Source organism: Rana temporaria, chromosome 2 (genome assembly GCF_905171775.1).
Source record: "Rana temporaria chromosome 2, aRanTem1.1, whole genome shotgun sequence".
Lineage (NCBI taxonomy): Eukaryota > Metazoa > Chordata > Amphibia > Anura > Ranidae > Rana > Rana temporaria.
In genome coordinates this window covers 461,206,082-461,224,496 of record NC_053490.1, presented here as the reverse complement: position 1 = coordinate 461,224,496, position 18,415 = coordinate 461,206,082, and the positions used below count along the sequence as shown (strand labels likewise).

Below are 18,415 nucleotides of genomic sequence, written 5' to 3'. Positions count from 1 at the left end.
AGACAGAGCAATGCTAAACTAGGTCATGGTGTTCTTGCAGTTTGTAACACAGATATATATTTGTAGTCTCCTCTTTCAACAGTAACAAATGTAGACATCCTCTGGCCGTGCTGTGGTCATGAATTTTCCTGAACTTACAAAGTGTGATTGATGGTTGTATTGAAAAAAAAAAAACTGTGCCCTAAACAAGGTGGTTCAGGCACGGGTGAATCTAAGGATGTATACACACATAATACTTGAGAGTGCAATTTTGCTGATTTTTTCTATAGAATATTTCCAAAAACAAAAAGCACTCTTTTGTAGTATTTCTCCCCTCCATTATTCATGTTTAGATCTACATAAATCTACATCAACTGCTATGGCTTGCATAGCCACCATAAATTGATCCTGCCAACTATGAGCCCTAAGAATAGCAATCACAAAGTATCCAGTTTTGGTTTTGCTAACTTAAAAACCCACTTTAGTGTCAGTTGGCTGCCTTCTGTAATTGTAGGTTGCAGACACACATGGTAAGTACAGCTTCGGTTTTAAAAATACTAGCCGATTCCCCTAGACAAAATGAGCATCAATCTAAGGTTAAAAGTTATTTTTAGGGTGAACTCCCTCTTTAACTATTCACTTAGTCTATCAGTTAGATAACCAACTCTTGTTTCCCTTATTAAGGTATCTGTAAAAGCAGTCTATTCAAGGCACCTATTTTAAAAATAAACGATATGTATCCTATACGATTTATAAATAATTTCCCCAAAAAATGATTCTGGTACCTCCTATTTTTTCCAGTTGGGCCATATGACCACAAAGCCTCCTTCATGTTCTGTCCTGCGGTTGTGCAGGGCATGTCCGTGTTGGAAAGGGTGTTGGTTGCGAATAACACAAAGGGGAGTACTTTCCCTTCTGTGTACGCTGTATTCCAGTAGCGTGACTCTTCTGCACTCCAGGATGTGATTGACATACGCAGCGGGAAAATCTGTTTACATTTGCTGTCCACTCCCCTATTGGCTCCAGCTGCATAAGGCAGGCTGTGATTGGCTAATGGGTCACAGCCTTCTCTCAGCAGTGGCCGTGGGCCAAGGATTGTGTCTGCAAACCTGACTATAGAGATCCAGGCTTGCTGTGCCTGTACCTTTAGTTAGAAGCAAACTGATGTGTTTCCATGCTTGGTGTGGTCAGTTTTAAAAAGTGAGTGGGACTGACTGAGCCGACAGTCAGCAGCTCTGTGCTCAGGGAGCTGTGAGAACAGAGCGATCACCGATGCTCGATCGCTTGGTTCTCAGTGTTGGAGGCACTGGGGGACTGATGTAGCCGAACCAATGCTGCATCCACCAAGGTAAGTATGGTTCTTAAAAAACTAACAAAAAAAACCTTGTGTCTCTTTTTAAAGTCCCTGACTTTGTATAACACTGGAAAAGATGTTGATCCCATAAAACTTTGTTATCAATTCACACTCCTCCATGTTGGTTCACACTTCTTCATGACCATGTGCACTGTTTGAGACCACAGAGCTTTCTTCCGTACATCTCAGTTTACAGTAGGGATGGTCATGCACATGAGAAGCTGTATGCCTTTGTATGCGGAATGGCCAATGTAATACATTGTTTAATTTCTATAATAATTCATTTTCTTGAGTTGACTTGAGTATATTTAGGAAATCTTAGCAGTCTCACGCCTCAAAATTGTACAGTTAATAAATGTAGAAAACTTCCAGCACATATAGGGGATATAGGAAAGGGCGGTTTTGTGACTGCACCACTGTCCTATTTGTAGATATACAGTATTTGGATAGATGTATTTACATTTTAATTTATTTGAAGTTTATGCATGCTTGACTCGTATTCTTGTCCATTCAGGGAACACCTGGCACATACTTAACATCGCTCAGTCAGCAGCCCTATAACCCAGAGTCAGTTAAGCCCTCTGGCTCCATCTCTCTTGGCCTGCCAAGGCAACAGGAATCTGCTAAAGCTGGTAAGTCCATTACTTGATGTGTGATTTCATACAGTTTCTACATTCATCATCTACATTCACTGTCATTGTTGAACGTTAAGAGTGTGACAATGCGCTGAGCAAGACTGCTGGCCTTGTCTATGGAAAATATAAATCTGGCAAAGTTGTTCTGTTTTTCTAGGCTAGAGAAGTGACCGCTAAAATTCCTGTTTTGGACAACACAGACCCTTTTTGCACAGGAGTGCAATTGTCACTTGTTACTTGCCCCTAAAGAAATTTACAGTATCAGTGTCAGTGTATGTTCCTCTGAAGTGAGCAATGGGCACTTTACTTTGAGCCTAACCTGGCCCAAAACATTTGAAAAGTAACAATGATGCCGAAGTGTAAGCTTCCTGTGGTGCTCGCAAGTAGTTTTTGTTAGTCTTTAAATCCGTCCTTCTCTCTGTGGATCTTTTGGATCGAAGGCTGGGTGTATGTTGGGGCTTGACCTATACCAAGTCAGAGTAACTCTGTCCTCCTGATGCCAAGCTCTGTCATTTAAATTTTTAGATGCCAGTTGAAATATAGGAGGAACCATGGACTGAAGTTGAGGACTCATGTGCAGCTTGGGCCTACAGTCCATAAAGAAACACAGGGATAAATATAGGATTAAGACAGAAATTTATCAGCATCCACACTGTATAGGATTATTTTAGCCCAGACTATGTTCACTTTAGGCAGACTTTTACAGGTTTGGCAGGCCAGCCAGCATTTCCCATAATGACTAACTTATTTTGCATGGTATGGCACACTTATCTCTGGTTGTGCTCTCCTCCAACCATGTGAGTCTAAGCCTCTCCACCCTGTTACCGCTTCAGCCATTGGGAAGCTACTGGTGGCATTGCTCCTGCTCACGCATGCTTAAGTTACATTATCCTGCACCATTCTCAACTAGGAAATAGGCTGTAACTGTGTACTGCACATGTGCTGCAGTCAGTGTACCAATCAAAAACAATTGCTGGCAGACGAGAGTTTTTTGCAGAAACAACTTCTTAAACAACAAGAAAAAAAAAAACACATCTGCAATTCCACCTTTAAGTATTTTCATAAATGGGAGAAATCTGTTGTAAAAATGTTGGGATTGCCAGTATTTGAAAGCAGGATGAGCATGCGCTGTGTTGGTAATTAGGTCAGTTCACACCACAACACTGTGGACTGCACCACATGTGTTAATGTATGTTAAACTGAGATTCAAAATTGGCTGAAAAGTAAAACCGGTGAGAATGGGGCAGGATGCAACACACAGGACATTGTGCTGCAGTGTTTTGTAGTGCATGGGAATTTTTAGCGTGCATTGGGGTGCCGGCATGTGAATGAGTCCTAACATGTTTAATTCACAGCAGCAACTCAATTACAGCCTGCTTCCAGGTTTCTTCTGACTTTCCTATAAACAGCTTTAGTTTGCCATTCACCTCGACTTGCATGGGGAAGAAAAGCAGTTCAGATGCAGTGAAATACGTGTGTAAATGAATTCTAATTATGCAATGGCTTTTTAGGCATAATGTTTTAGCCCTGCCCCCTCCTGGTGGGTGTTTAACTGGATCTTAACTCCAGGGATGGACTTCTGGTCAAATAATTCCCATAAGTGGCTTTCACAGAAGTCACATGATTGGGAGCCTGTCTTTCTGGCTCCTGATCATGGACTGAGAGCCACCTGTGACAGTAAAGTCACTGTGATGTGCTTTTAGCACAAAAACCGTGGCCCCCCTAGACGCATGTCAGCGATAAGGCCCTCTCCTGCCATTGCACACATGCATTACGTGGTTGGCAAGAGGTAAAGGTGTCGGGCTTGTATAAAGTTTAAGGACATATAAGTAAGGAAAAGTAAAGCTCTGCAAACATTTTGTTCAGATGTAAGGACTGGCTCAATTCACCAGCTGTTCTAGAACGGTGCTCTGAAATTACACACTTGTTTCAAGTTCCTTTTGTTGAAAAATAAAATTTGCTATTAATCAGAACATCTTTCTAATGAAAGCTGCCATTGTCTGTCTTAGGCCAGCCATCAACAGTTTAAATCTCCGCCAGTTCAGCAGGTACCGGCCGAGATTCAAACCATGTATGGGCAGGCTGAATGTACCAAGTTGGTCAATCTTTTACCTTGGGTAAAACCAGCCTGCCGGATTTTTAATGTGCTTGTATAGCCGCTAGCAATAATCGCTGTCTTGTCCCGGCGGGATCGGCTTCCTCTAGTAAAATTATTTACATGCACTTATGTTGATTCCTAGGTTCTGTGACATACATCAAACAAGAAGAGTTTTCTCCGAGGCAGAGCTCCCAGCCGGAGGGGCTGCTGGTCAGAGCACAGCATGAAGGTGTTGTCCGAGGTTAGTCATTTAGGAGGGCTCAAGAGGCTCTGCCATGCTGATAATATATGATGAGCCTCTGACTTGCTTTATAGAAAGAATACTACATTGTTTGCTCTTCATAGCAAGGATTCTTATTTCCTTCTAACAGAAATTTACAAAGGACTGATCCTCGTGCAGGAAGGCTGCTACTTAAAACAGAATTCATCTCAGAGTTACTTATCTTCGGTGTTCCTGAAATATGTTCACACAACTAAACAATAGCTATAATAGAGCGATTTTAGCAGATAAATATAAAATATTGCCTTTTGACTTTCATATTTTCTAATACCAACAAGTGGGGTTCTAAAAGGCCTTGTTGACATAAAAAACAATGTCCCTCACTAACGTGGGGCCACTGAATTTGCAGTATAAACTGTATGTAGCTGAGGTCACATACATCATTGTGTTCCAGGTGCAAGCCGAGACTTCGGTTTCATAACCAGAATGCAGTAGAGTCTATGACATTGGCTCTCAGTCATTCAGAAAAAGCGATGTATTCTAGCAATGAATACAAAGCTTCCTCTGATTGGCTGAGTCAGAGTTGGACTGATGTCACAACCTCTAACTCAGCCAATCGGAGGAAGTTTTGTATTCATTGCTAGAATACAGTTCTTTCTCTAAAAAACTGAGTGCCGCTGTGATGGACTCTGTGTTCTGGGTATGAGACGGGAAGGTTATGGCTCAAACCTAGAACACAGTGCAGTATGCTGTATGTAGCCTCCGCTACATGCAGTTTATACAGCACACCCAGCAGCCTTGCATGTTATTGAGGGATAGAGTTTGTTTTGGACCAAGCTGGCCCAAATTAACTATATAAAGTATAGCAAAAGATGGAGTTTTAACTGCTTGTGGTCCACCCCAATGTAAAAATACAAGTCGGTCAGCAGGTTCCGGGCAATGTTTTATGGCCGGAACCTGTTGATCAGCATAGTGAATCCCAGTACAGAGCCCTGTGCTCTTGGTAAAATCGACACACATTACACATTGTTGGGAACACTGGTTAACCCTTTTGCCCTAGATATTAACCCCCTTCCCAGCCCAGGGGCATTGGTACAGTGACAGTGTATAGTATTAGCACTGATCCCTGTATTGGTGTCAGTGGTGGGGTCATTGTCATTTATTCAGTTCCCACCAAGTGTTGGTATTAGATTGCCAATCACACTCTTACAGTCCCACTATAAGTCGCTGATTACTGCCATTACTAGCATAAAAAATTCCAGTGTATATATACCATCATTTGTAAAAGCTCTAACTTTCAGGAAAACTAATCAATATACATTTATTGGGTGTTTTTTTTTTTTTTTTTTGTCTTTACGAAGGACGTGTAGCAGAATACGTTTTGACTTGCATTTGTAAATTTATAAAGAAATTCGATTTTTTTTTCTTTGTTTTATAGCAGAAAGTAAAATATATATGATTTTTTTTTATAAAAAATAAACCCAATGGTGATCACACACACACACACAGAGCTTTAATTTTTTTTTAAATACATTTCATTTAGGTACAGTGTTGCATGACTGCACAATTGCCAGTTAAAGTAGCACAGTAGCAAAAAATGCCCTTGTCCTGAAGGGGCTAAAACCTTCCGGAGCTAAGTGGTTAATGAGAGCACTGACACTGTTTTCATGCTTTTGCCGGCATTAATCTATTAACACACTCATTGCTTTTGTTGCAGGTACTATGAATGCATTGCAGGAGGGAAGCATCACGAGAGGCACTCCAGCTACCAAAGTTCCCATGGAAGCGATGTCCTCTCTTCGAGGGTCCATTACTCAGGTATTTATCACACTGGGGCTGAAATGTAATAAATTTAGTAGCAAAAAAAATTTTTTTGCCCAGTACTATCTGTGTGAGTTAGTAGTATAACCAATGGTTTTGCCATTTGTCATATTTTTTTTTTATTGTTGTCTTGGCCAGGGTACGCCAGCACTGTCACAGTCTGGCATTGCTGCCGATGTCTTGTTGAAGACGACCATCACCAGACTGGCTACAGAAGACATCAATAGTCCAGAGAAGTGTAGAGAAGAGTCCTCTGCCAAAGGCCATGTCATTTATGAGGGAAAGAGTGGACATATTGTATCTTATGATTGTGAGTATGACGAGGGATTGTTACCATTTTTTCATATGATAGAACATTGTATTCAGAAGTAATTTTCAGACTCCCAAAAATCTTGATTTTATTGACTTGGATATAGGCAGTACTGTAGGGCTTTACGTGGAGAGGGTGTTGTATTTTTTTTACATTTGTGTTGACGTTTATAGCTTTTTTTTTTTTTATTGCAGTTGTGATGTTCAGTGTTTTATTAAATACGTTCTACTGAGTCTTGTTTGGTTTGTCTTTATATTACCTGTTTGTATAGTGTGTCATTCTCATGGCTTGGCTTGTTATGCAGGGTGCCCATTCCAAGGCAATACGGTTTGTTTTTTGAAGTCCTCCTTTTAGCTCTAACATTGTCTCCGGACCCAATGATCCTGCCAGCAGAACCCTTGGTTTTGGACTTTAATAGGCCAATTTCTTACTATGGGCTTTAGTGAGTTACAGTACACAGCTGAATTCTGGGCTAAGATTATATGCCCACAGATTCGTGCCCCCTTTGGAGCCCATGTTGCCCATAGTGCCTGGTATATGTAGTATCAACACAACCTTGTATGTAAGACAAATGACATGCAAGTGCTTTTGAATTTCTTCCTTTTTCTCCTTCACTGTGAATGCATGTCTGTCTTGAAAATAACTGTTCCAAGTGATAATTTCTGGTAAACAACAAAAGCATTCACAAAATGAATAGCGCGGTTTACCTTGGCCATGGTTGGCAATCATTCTGAATGGAAAACGACACAGTTTAGATGAACTTTAATGACTTAATCAGTAGAGGAAGTTACTAGTTTTCCAGGACTGAACTGTCATAGATGCATTCTTCCAATTCCTGATTTTAGAGGAGAATGTTGTCATGTTGAATGTCAGTTTCTTATGCATCTCTCTGGATCAGTGCACTCCCTTCTGGGAAGCTCTTTACCTTCCCTTGCTGCTTGGAACACAATTTTTTTGTAAAATATATATATATACTTTTTTTTATTTTCTGGCTACCTGCTACATGCAGTATTTGGAATCGAAGTTGGCAGACAGACTGTGTTCATTACAGTTGCTATTGTTTCATCACTAGGCAATTCTTCTGCTACTTGTCTTTGCTTATTGGAGGTAATAAAGACCGCTAAAGTTTTTATCAACAATTACTAGGATTGTTATGGTGGCTTTTAACTAGCAAAACCAGCGGTGTACCTGTCAATTGAAAAGATGGAAGGGTGACAGGCTGTGTGTCCATGCAGTGGCGAGTAAAGTTGCTGCATGTAGGGAAGGTGGTGCGATGGTGAGTGTATGTTCATGTGGTGGCAGCATGTACAGGAGTGTGTATTGGTGCAGTGAGTGCAGACGTGTGCCATGATGTTTTTGGTGGCGAGTGCAGAAGGGTGTCTAATGTGTGAACTTTTCACGGTGTTGAATGTAGATTGTGAGTGCCTTAAAATCTCTTTAGTTGCTTGCCGTTTGTATATAATTATTATGATACAGGATTTATGCAACACCAACAGTTTGCGCAGCGAACATAAGGGCAGACAGTACAGTTAGAATTCCATACAGGAGAAAGCAGAGGGCCCTGCTCATTAGAGTTTACAATCTAGGAGGGGAGGGTCAATTGATAAAAAAGGTAATAACTGGGGGGGGGGGGGGGGTGATCTGAAAGAGAAAATAAAAGTGCAGTTGTTGGGTAGTTGCAGAATGGGCTTCTCCGAAAGGGGTTTTCAGGGATCGTCTAAAAGCAAACAGAATAGGAGGTGGTCGGACAGATTGGGGTAAGGAGTTCCATAGGGGAGGCTTGGAAAAAGTCCTGGAGGCGAGCATGGGAGGATGTGACAAGTGAACTAGAGAGCAGAAGGTCTTTGAGGAACGAAGAGAAAGATTAGGTTGGCATCTTGAGACCAGGTTAGGGAGGTAGCTGGGGGCAGAGTTGTGGATGGCTTTGTAAGAAGTTGTTCGTATTTAGAATTTGATTTGTTGGGTAAGTGGAAGCCAATGGAGGGATTGACGGCGAGGAATAGCAGACACTGAACGGTTGGTAAGGTGGATGAACCATGCAACAGCATTTATTATGTTCTACTAAATATGAAATGTAATTGGCTTGAGACATGTTTTTAGTTGAATATATTGAGAATTGTCTATTAAATTGGCATGGCTGACTGCAGCATTTTAGTTGAGTGTTTCTATGGTATTCCTTAGAGAAGTGTTATTGAGTGATCTTATTTAGAATTATCCATAATTTCCATTTTTGATACAGCCACCATTAAGAATCTACGTGATGGTACCAGGAGTCCCCGGAGTGTTCCAGAGATGACACTGAAGAGAAGCCATGAAGCCATGGAAGGAAACATAAAGCAGAACCTGTCTGTCAGAGAGTCTGCTGTGTCAGCACCAATGGAAGGTAACTGCTGCCCCGTACACCACACTGCTTACTTTTATTTCATCTACAAGGGAGGGTCAGGCACAAAATAAACCTTAAGCTAAATGTCCTCAAGCTAACTTGAGGACATAGGAATTGATTTGTAGACTGCACGTTATAGGGCATTATGCTCATGTGAATTGAACTCTTAGCAAAAGCTTCACTGTGCCCATCCTAGTGTCCCCATATAACCCTGCCCACTTTGAGGCTCCAATTTTTTTACGAGGGTCCTTGGGTGATGGATGCCTTCTCCTCTATCCTAATTCCTTACTGGAAGGTCCTCTTTGTTTTCTCTCTCCACTTCCCTGGGTGGCCATTTTGTCCCCTTTTCACAAGGGGACAAAATGCTCGGAGCCTATTCCCCCCCATTGAGTGTGTGTTCTAAGGCCTATAATCCTTACTGAGTGGAGCCACTGACTGATTTCTTTCTCACGTGTCTCCCAAACCATTTATTACTAGACAGTAAGGATGAGCTCTGGCGTGTTTGCAAAACCCACATGCAGAGTCCGCTAGGAAGTCGGCACTGAGCTGTGCTAATCACAGGCAGTGAGACATTGTCCCGATCTCTGCAGCCGTGCATCGGGACAATGTCTCACTGCCTGTGATTAGCGCAGCTCAGTGCTGACTTCCTGGTGGGCTCTGCACGTGGGCACGTGGACGAACACGCCAGAGCTCATCCTTACTAGACAGCTGTTGGGTATCACTTGCTCCAGCCCTTCTTATTTTCTCCTGTGGGCCTGTTGCGGTTTACTCATATTGTTGCCCATGCCCCAACATGCTGTAAAGATTAAAATGCACAAATGAGGCTCGGCTGCCACTTTAAAGTGATTATGAATAATCACCTTGTAAAACAACCCATTCAGTTTGAAATAGAAATGAAAGGCAAAGCATTTTTGTAATATATATATTAGTGTGTGTGTGTGTGTGTGTGTGTGTGTGTGTGTGTGTATGTGTGTGTGTATGTATATGTGTGTGTGTATATGTATGTGTGTGTATGTGTATGTGTGTATATATATATATATATATATATATATATAATGTGTGTATATGTATATATATATGTGTGTGTGTATATATATATATATATATATATATATATGTGTGTATATATAATTTAAAAAAATACCTGTTCTCAGCTGCATAAGAGCTGGGGGAGGAGAAGCAGCAGCACGCTGAGCTTCCCAGTGAATGGCTGTGCAGCAGGCGCATGTCAGGACAAGTCTGATCATTGGAAGAGATCTCACCGAGTTCCCAGCATAGCTAGAGAACTGGCCATGTTGTGCTCAGTGTGGTCAGTTTTTAATAGGAAAGCAGAGTACTGGCAGGAATTCCACATAAAGGAAGCAATACAAAGAGTACATGGTACAGCAAGAACATATCAGGAATATTAAGTGTTGGGGTAACAAATTAGTGGACAGTAGGTAGACTTATTACATAATGATTATATGTTTCTTTGTGTTCTCAGGACTTATCTGTCGTACACTACCTAAAGGCTCAGAACTGAAGGAAAGACAGGTTCTTAGTGGCTCAATAATGCAAGGTGAGAATTGCAGATCTTCACAATCATTTTTTGAGCCCATTTTCTTTGCTAGATATGGAACTGCTGTTTCCTTGCTATCCTAAAAAATTGACAACTTGCTCTGCATGTAGGCACCCCAAGAGCAACATCTGAAATCTTTGATGATGGACTCAAATATGCCAAGCAAATCAAACGTGAAAGTCCACCTATTCGGTCCTTCGATGGTGCCATCTCAAAAGGCAAGCCTTATGATGGTGTTACCACAATTAAAGAAATGGGTCGTTCTATTCATGAAATCCCCAGGCAGGACCTTCTTAGTCAAGAAAGTCGGAAAACTCCGGAGAGTTCCAGGACAATAATGGAGGGGTCTATTTCCCAGGTAACCCCGCAGCACTGTGTTTGTGTTATGTCAGTGTATTGGTCAAGCTGGTATTTAAACCTTAATCTTGCGTTCTTCATGTAGGGAACACCTATAAAACATGATGGTACATCTGGTCAATCTGCTATCAAGCACAATGTAAAGTCCTTGATCATGGGGCCAAGTAGGCTGCAACGTGGGGTGCCACAGATGGACATGATGCCAGAGAATTTGAAGATGGTAGATAGATCAAAATGTGAAGACTCCAAGTCATCTGATGCCATGCGATCACGTCATACATCTGTTGTGAGTTCTGGTACATCGGTGCTCCGGTCAACTCTACACGAAGCCTCCAAGTCTCAGTTGAGCCCCGGGATTTATGACGATTCTAGCGCTAGGAGGACGCCAGTAAACTACCCCAGCCCAATGTCAAGAAGTTCGCCTATGGCACGGTCAGAAGGTAGGTCTGTTTTTTGAAAATACAGCCGCTTTAAAAATTACATTTGGTCATTTAGACTTTTTTTTTCTTGCAGCCTGAATAGACGAAAAATCTAGCTGATTCTGCCATCCACACTACATAGCGTAGATATTCAAAATATTCTCCTGTGGCTGTTGTATTTTGACAGCTGGCCAACAGTTTTCCACCTGTCTCCACTGATTTTTAATTGAGGGATTCAGAGGGGAGGGAGCCTACAGGGCCACCAGTTCGTCAAGAACCTGCCTACATTTGAACAGTGTATGGCCAGCATTAGAGTTGTCATATAATACAACTGGGCTAGGGTTTCTCGCTCAGCTATGAGCTCTTTTTGATTAAATAGGCCTAAAGTCTTGTGTATAAATTCTTACTATCTTCAGACACAGAACCAGCAACCAAACTTGCCTTTTGGTGGGTCCAGATGGGTTGTCACATGAGCTTTCTAATTCCCATAAGATTAAGGGCCCTTTCACACGTGCAGACCGTATGTCCGCATTTTCATCCGTCAGTTGCGGATGAAAACGGGACATACATTGGTCCCTATGTGATTACGGGTGTCAGCAGATGACCATCCGCTGACACCCGTAATCGTCCGCCTCCGCGAAGATCCGCATTTGCGGATGGAAGAAAATCCTATTTTTCTTCCGTCTGCCGGATCGGATGAACACAGACATACGGTCCGTGTTCATCCGATCCCCCATAGGGGAGAGCGGAGGAAAGACAGGGCGGTCCCTGCACAGCGTGCGGGGACCGCCCTGTCAGCTGCCAGCTCAGCGGGGATTTTACGGAGGATCCCCGCTGAGCTTTTTGTGGACACACGGAGCGGATCATTACTGATCCGCCCGTGTGAAAGGGCCCTTAATGCAAAGACACTGGCTCTGCCTAATCAATAACTATGCCAGAAGACACTTGAGCATTGTAACGGCTCTCATGTAGTCTTCCCAAGAGCCACAACTAGAGCCATAATCTGCATCTGGATAAAGCTGGCAGCAGGTGATGGGTAACCAAAGCAAATTTATTTTCTTTTCTTATGTATTTTCTCACTTACAATTATTTTACAGCTGTTATTTGTGTTTGTAGGTGGCCTCACACCAGGGAAGTCTTCCAGCCATGAAAGAAAAAGCACATTAACGCCAACACAAAGGGAAGATATTGTTGTAAAGTCCCCAGTCCCTGCATCTCACAGTCCCTTTGATCCTCACCTACGGGGAGGCACCCCTGGAGAGGTCTACAGAGGCCATCTGCCGCCTCATCTTGATCCTATGCAGTTCCACCGAGCTTTGGATCCTGGTATGTAATTTGAGGGGATTTACTTGTGTACGGTTTTTATTAAATCTTAACAAATCATGCAAACATTTACCCTTTCTACTCTTTGCTAGGTTTCCTTGCTTTGATAGGATAAAACTGAATTGCCTTGTTTAACCTTTTCGTAATCATAGGTCATTATTATATAGACTCTTGGACCATTTAGTCCAGTTAATTGGACATTGGTTCTAATTTTCCTACCTTAATGCAGAATTTTAGGCAAAAATATAAAATGAGTAGGCAGGAAGGTGTATTTATGGTAGAAAATACCTACTGTACTTTCTTTTCTGCAATAAAGCCTTCCTGCTTGCAAATTTCCTTACACTACTCCAGTGTACAATCCCCCTGGTCTGGGGATGAGTTAACTCCCGTGTGCATGCATTATCCCAGCCTGGTCATTCAAGATGTTTGAAGATCCTAAAACTGGCAAGAATACGTCGTTGAGAAAGCTCATGACCACTGTAGGTGGAGGTAAGTATATTACAGCTATTTTATTTTATTTTTTCATACAGGATCATTGGACACTGGCAAACAAAAACATGCTACATGCATGTGTGTTTATTTTTTTAATGCTAGTCCCTTGATAGATGGCTTTTTTTTTTTTTTTTTCAGATCTGCTATTTTAACTAACCAGTGAATTTTCTAAAAAAGACAGTCCATCTAGTTTACCAATTACCAAGTGGTATTTTCCACCAACTTAAAGGGTCACTAAAGAATTTTTTTTTTTTTTAGCTAAATAGCTTCCTTTACCTTACTGCAGTCCTGGTTTCATGTCCTCATTGTTTGTTTTTGCTTTGATGTTGCTGTAAATCCTCTCTGTTCTGGACACTTCCTGGTTGTCTGTTTCCTGATCACCACAGTACTGGGAGATTTCTCACTGTGGTGACTAATCAAGGAGGTGTGATTACTGTGTGTAAAACGAAACTGGATTGGTGCTGAGGAGTTTTTGACAAAGTATCACTGCCCTCTATTGGCTCTCTGTACATCAGAGAACCAGGAAACAACAGCAAAAACGAAACTAAACTGCAGGTACATTATATGATTGATTTTTATCTATTTTTAATCATTTTTAAAAGGAATCAGTTGACTATTATATCTCTATACCCTGTAAACAGTCATTTCAGCTAAACATTTTTTTTCCTTTAGTGACCCTTTAACGCTATTTAGTGCATCCGTTGTCGGCCTGGTCATACCGCCTCTGGACACCGCTGGCCTGGGCATTGCCAGGTGAGCCTGGAAGTGATCCTTTGGCACTGGGCTTCATGTTGTCACGTTCCAGAATGGTCCTGGTTAAGTTAGCTGTGGAGTGCTTTCCAGGCCAAAAGCGCCTGACATTGCCACTTGTGCTTGCTTTGTCTTTTATAAACTCAAGGATTAGGTTCACCCTTTCCTGTTGGGGGTCACTTCACTATGGCAGTGATCACCTTTTGAGCTTTCTGTCATCGGACCTAGATATGCAGAGCTGCCACGTGGTCTTCTGTTCATGAGTTCTCATAAGTTCTACCATGTAGACAATTCTGCCTTATATGATAGCTTTGAGCATAAGATCCTTTTAGATGGCTAGTGGAGCTGCAGGAGGTCTCCAGTTTTCTTTGGGTCTTTTAGCATGTATTTACTGTGCTGCCCACCCCTCAGTTGGACATCTTTTGTATGTCCCAAAGGCTTGACTTCCTGGGTCCTTCAATGAGCAGAAAAGAAAATGGGATTTTTTTGTACTCGCCATAAAATCCTTTACTTGGAATTTATTGAGGGACACAGTCCCACTCTGTTTATTTTCCTGCTTTTGGATCTGCTTTGTTACAAAACTGAGACATGCTGGTAGCGGGTGTGGTTATACCCAGGACTGACCTACAGTTTTTTTTTTTCTTTGTCCAGTCCTCCTGTAGGTGACAGCATTAGGTTTAGGGCATCCCGTTCCCCTCTTTGGGCTTCAAGAAAAGGAATTTACAGTTTTTAAAAAAATCCTACACTGTTTTAATAAATACCAGTTTAATATTTTTATTCTAAGCAAACGGGTGGACAGAAATGTGGAAATGTATTTTTAGTACTAGAATTGTATTTGATAGGGGAGGATGATTGTTTGTGTATAGGGATTCTGTACGCGCTGTTAAGGAAATCCCTAGATATTTGATGGATGAGGGACACCATTCAAATTTGAATGACTGTTGGAGGAGGGATACTGTGGAAGGTGGGAGGGACACATTCAAGGCTTGTGATTTGGCATAATTAACCTGAAGCCCAGAGATTTTAGAGAATTCTTAAATTACCCTGTTGAGGTTTGGTAAGGAAGTAATGGGAGAGGTTAGAAATAATAGTAAATCATCGGCAAAGAGCCCACGTTTATGAGTTTGATCTCCGCATGATACACCCAGAATGTCAGGGTTCTGTCGGATAGCTATTGCCAGGGTTTCAATTGCCATTGCAAAAATGATTGGGGAGAGAGGGCATCCCTGTCTGGTACCCCTAGCTATGTCTATTGGGGAAGAATAGTACCCTTGGATTCGGATTAGGGCCTTGGGGTTGGAATAGAGAGCTTGTATCAACCCCAGGAATCTCGGGCCAAAGCCCCATCGCTCTAATAGGGGGAGGAGATATTGCCAGGACACAGAATCAAAGGCCTTCTGCAGATCAAGTGCTAGGAGAAAGCCTTGTTTTTTCGGACCTCTGTCCCAGTTGGATTGCAAGATTGAGACAATGTCTACTGCCCTTCTGACTTAATCTGGGCCTTGTCGACCTGGGATAAACCCAACTTGGTCCTTGTGAATATATTTACCAATGAAAGAGGAGATGCGGACAGCTAGAATTTTTGTAAGAATTTTTTGGTCATTATTTATCAGGGATATGGGGCGGTAATTACAGACTTCTTCTAGATTTTTCTCCGGTTTTGAAATAACCGTAATGTATGCAGTATTCAGTTGTGTACCCAAGGGGGAGCCTTGAGTCTTGTCTGTGGGCTATTTTCATGTTATACTACGACTTTCAGTTCAGGCGATTCAGTTACGGTCGCCTTCAGTTCTTACCTCAACTGTCACATAGCTAGAGGGTTCTCTGTTTTGGGGTATTGCTGGTAAACTGCAACTTTGTACTTGTATCTCTTGTGTATTTAGTGAAAGCTTGATTTCAAGCGCCATGTGTTATGTGTAGCACCTTTGCATTTCTCATGGCCATCGCAAGATGCCCATCTAAACGTTGCAGATCTAAATGTGACTTTGATCTGAATCATTGTATATGTTTGTTGCGGTTTTCACAACAAAGAACAGATTTGTGTTAAATATATTCATAACCTTTCATTTCCAATTTTCTTTATCTGCAGCAGCCTACTTGTTTCAAAGGCAGCTTTCCCCAACACCAGGTTACCCAAGCCAGTACCAGCTCTATGCCATGGAGAACACACGACAGACCATCCTTAATGACTACATCACCTCCCAGCAGATGCAGGTTAATTTAAGGCCAGATGTTGCCAGAGGGCTTTCTCCTAGGGAACAAGGTTTAGCAATACCCTATACTGGAGCACGAGGTTAGTTCATTAATTTTTTTTTTCATTCTAATGGACTATCGTGTACTGAGTGTTTTGACAAATGTATGCCATGATGTTGTTGTTTTTTTGTTTTTGTTTTTTTTAACAATGACATCTGCAATTTGTCTTTAAACAGGTATAATAGACTTAAATAACATGCCACCCACTATTCTGGTCCCTCATCCTGGAGGAACAAATACTCCCCCGATGGACAGAATTACATATATGCCAGGGGCACAGCTTGCTTTCCCTGGCAGGCCATACAACCCCCCAGCATCTTTGTCTCCAGGTTTGTCACTTTTTGCTTTCCAAATTTCTAAAAATGTATTCTTAATCTGATTATTTACTGCAGTCCTACACATTTCTTGCACATTGACATGAAGGAAGTCATCTGAGTTTGCTTAACTTATGGTAGTTGTGTTGGGAAGAATTTGAGTATTGGTTGGATATTTACTATCAAGCTGTCATTGCTTTTTCATATATCATAGCAGAAAACTGGATAGGTGTTTTTGGCATCGCAAAATAAACCTGACCTAGCCTAAAGGTGCCTCCCATAACAATACTTTTGCCTGAAACTCAAGATTAAGACCTACTTACTTCTACTTCAAAGCTATATCCTCTTTCGTTAAGTGGCAGAGTCTCACGGCAGTAGAGGATCTGGCAATTGAAGGATAGAATGTGGCTCTTAGTGCTGGGTTACACTGGACTTTGAGAGATGTTAAAGCTGTGTACAAATTATTATTATTATTATTTTTTTTCATTTGAGCTTAGATAAACGGGTTCTTTTTTTTTTTTTCTTTTAATTGCCTATATAGACTGTAGAGATCAAACTGTGTGTCTGACCCTTCTGTATGACATAACACCTGCCCTCCTTTTTTAAGGTCACCCAGCACACTTAACTTCTGTATCATCTGCCAATGCTGAAAGGGAGAGAGAACGAGAAAGGGAACGCGAACGAGAAAAAGAACAGCGTGACAGAGAGCGGGAAAGGGAGAGGGAGCGAGAGAGAATGGTAGCAGCCTCGGCACAGAGTGAACATTATCTGCGACCAGGTAAGCACCACTGTTCCTTAAATAGCACTGGTTGCATGACTGTTCCCTAACACTGGTCTACATCGGTGGTGGTATGGCTGTGTTTCATGGAACTGTTTGTAACCAAGAATCCCTGAAAAAACTTGTTTATTTTCTTATAATTACAGTGGATGTAAACCCTCACACAGAGATGAAACAAATCTCCCTATATAAGTTTTACATGTATATCTGCTGTCTTCAGCTTTATGTACTGTTTAGCAAGTGCACATCATGTTAGAATTTTCTCATCCTGATTCAGCTGTGGGTGTGGATTCTTGCCATACACTGTGAGACAGCTGATTGGAGGAAACCCCCTCCCCCCCCCTACACATAGGCAAAGGCTTGCAAAGATGTGCTGAGAGTAGACCAGCTCTCTGCTAATCTATTTATAGCACCCATCCTGACACACAATTCAGCCTGGTTTTATCACCATTGTTTGAGAACTTGTCAAAAGTTATCATGCTGATAACAGAATAATGGAGCAGGAGAAAAACACTGGACTTAGGGCTTTGAAGAGAGATAAGAAAACACTGCAAATATATGTTCTCAACTCAAATTTCTTAAATGGGGTTTACATCCACTTTAATTACAATTGCTGACCCTAGTTCATTATTAGTAGTGAAATGCATCCTTTTAGACTTGAAAGCTGTTAGGCCATTGCAATAAAACTTTGCTCTTTACTACAGAATTGGGCAGATTTTTCAGTTTTCAGCCAAAGAGGTGTGATGGCAAGCACTAAAAGTGAATTAGAATCCAGCTATACTTGGGAAAGCCATAATGATAGACAGCTGCATCACTGGGTTTTAGTTTGCCCTATTTTTCTTGTTGGCACTGTGAGAATTGGTACAGGATAATCAAGATGGCTTTTGGGCTGCATATAGTTAAAGTGGTTCTAAAGCTAAAATGTTTTTTACCTTAATGCATTCTCTACGTTAAAGTGGAAGATAACTAACTCTAAACCTACTCCCACTCCCATTCTAAGCCTTCTCTTTCTAGCCCTGTAACGAAAAGATCAATATACTTACCTTTTCTGAAGCTGCTCCCGTCTGGTCCCAGGCTGAGCTGTCAGCAGTGTGTAGGAGGGGCAGCTGACAACAGAAACCCCATAATAACTATGGGTGATGTCTCTTCCCAGCCGTGGTCAGCTTTCTCCTACACACAGAAGGAGCTGCTGGACACCGAACTGGAACGGCTTCAGAATAGGTAAGTAATAGCAATCTTTTCTTTAGAGGGATAGACCGATTAGGCTTAGAATGGGAGATGGGATTAGGTTTAGAGTTAGGTTTTGCCTTTACCTCCACTTTTAGGTAAAAAAACATTTTCCAAACACTTACCTGAGTTCCTGTATCGATA

General features: G+C 41.7%; 1 protein-coding gene across 18 annotated transcripts in view; it reads left to right on the top strand.

Moving 5' to 3' along the window:
• Positions 1-18,415, top strand: part of NCOR1 (nuclear receptor corepressor 1) — a 195,733-nt gene that overhangs the window by 151,424 nt on the left and 25,894 nt on the right. For all 18 annotated transcript variants that reach the window (XM_040338609.1, XM_040338607.1, XM_040338605.1 and 15 more), the window contains 12 exons: positions 1,848-1,965; positions 4,209-4,307; positions 6,004-6,104; positions 6,246-6,417; positions 8,657-8,800; positions 10,284-10,358; positions 10,469-10,716; positions 10,801-11,155; positions 12,251-12,460; positions 15,789-15,992; positions 16,129-16,281; positions 16,874-17,044. In XM_040338609.1, the coding sequence (XP_040194543.1) occupies positions 1,848-1,965; positions 4,209-4,307; positions 6,004-6,104; positions 6,246-6,417; positions 8,657-8,800; positions 10,284-10,358; positions 10,469-10,716; positions 10,801-11,155; positions 12,251-12,460; positions 15,789-15,992; positions 16,129-16,281; positions 16,874-17,044 (2,050 nt within the window). The remainder of the gene's footprint in view (positions 1-1,847; positions 1,966-4,208; positions 4,308-6,003; positions 6,105-6,245; positions 6,418-8,656; positions 8,801-10,283; positions 10,359-10,468; positions 10,717-10,800; positions 11,156-12,250; positions 12,461-15,788; positions 15,993-16,128; positions 16,282-16,873; positions 17,045-18,415) is intronic.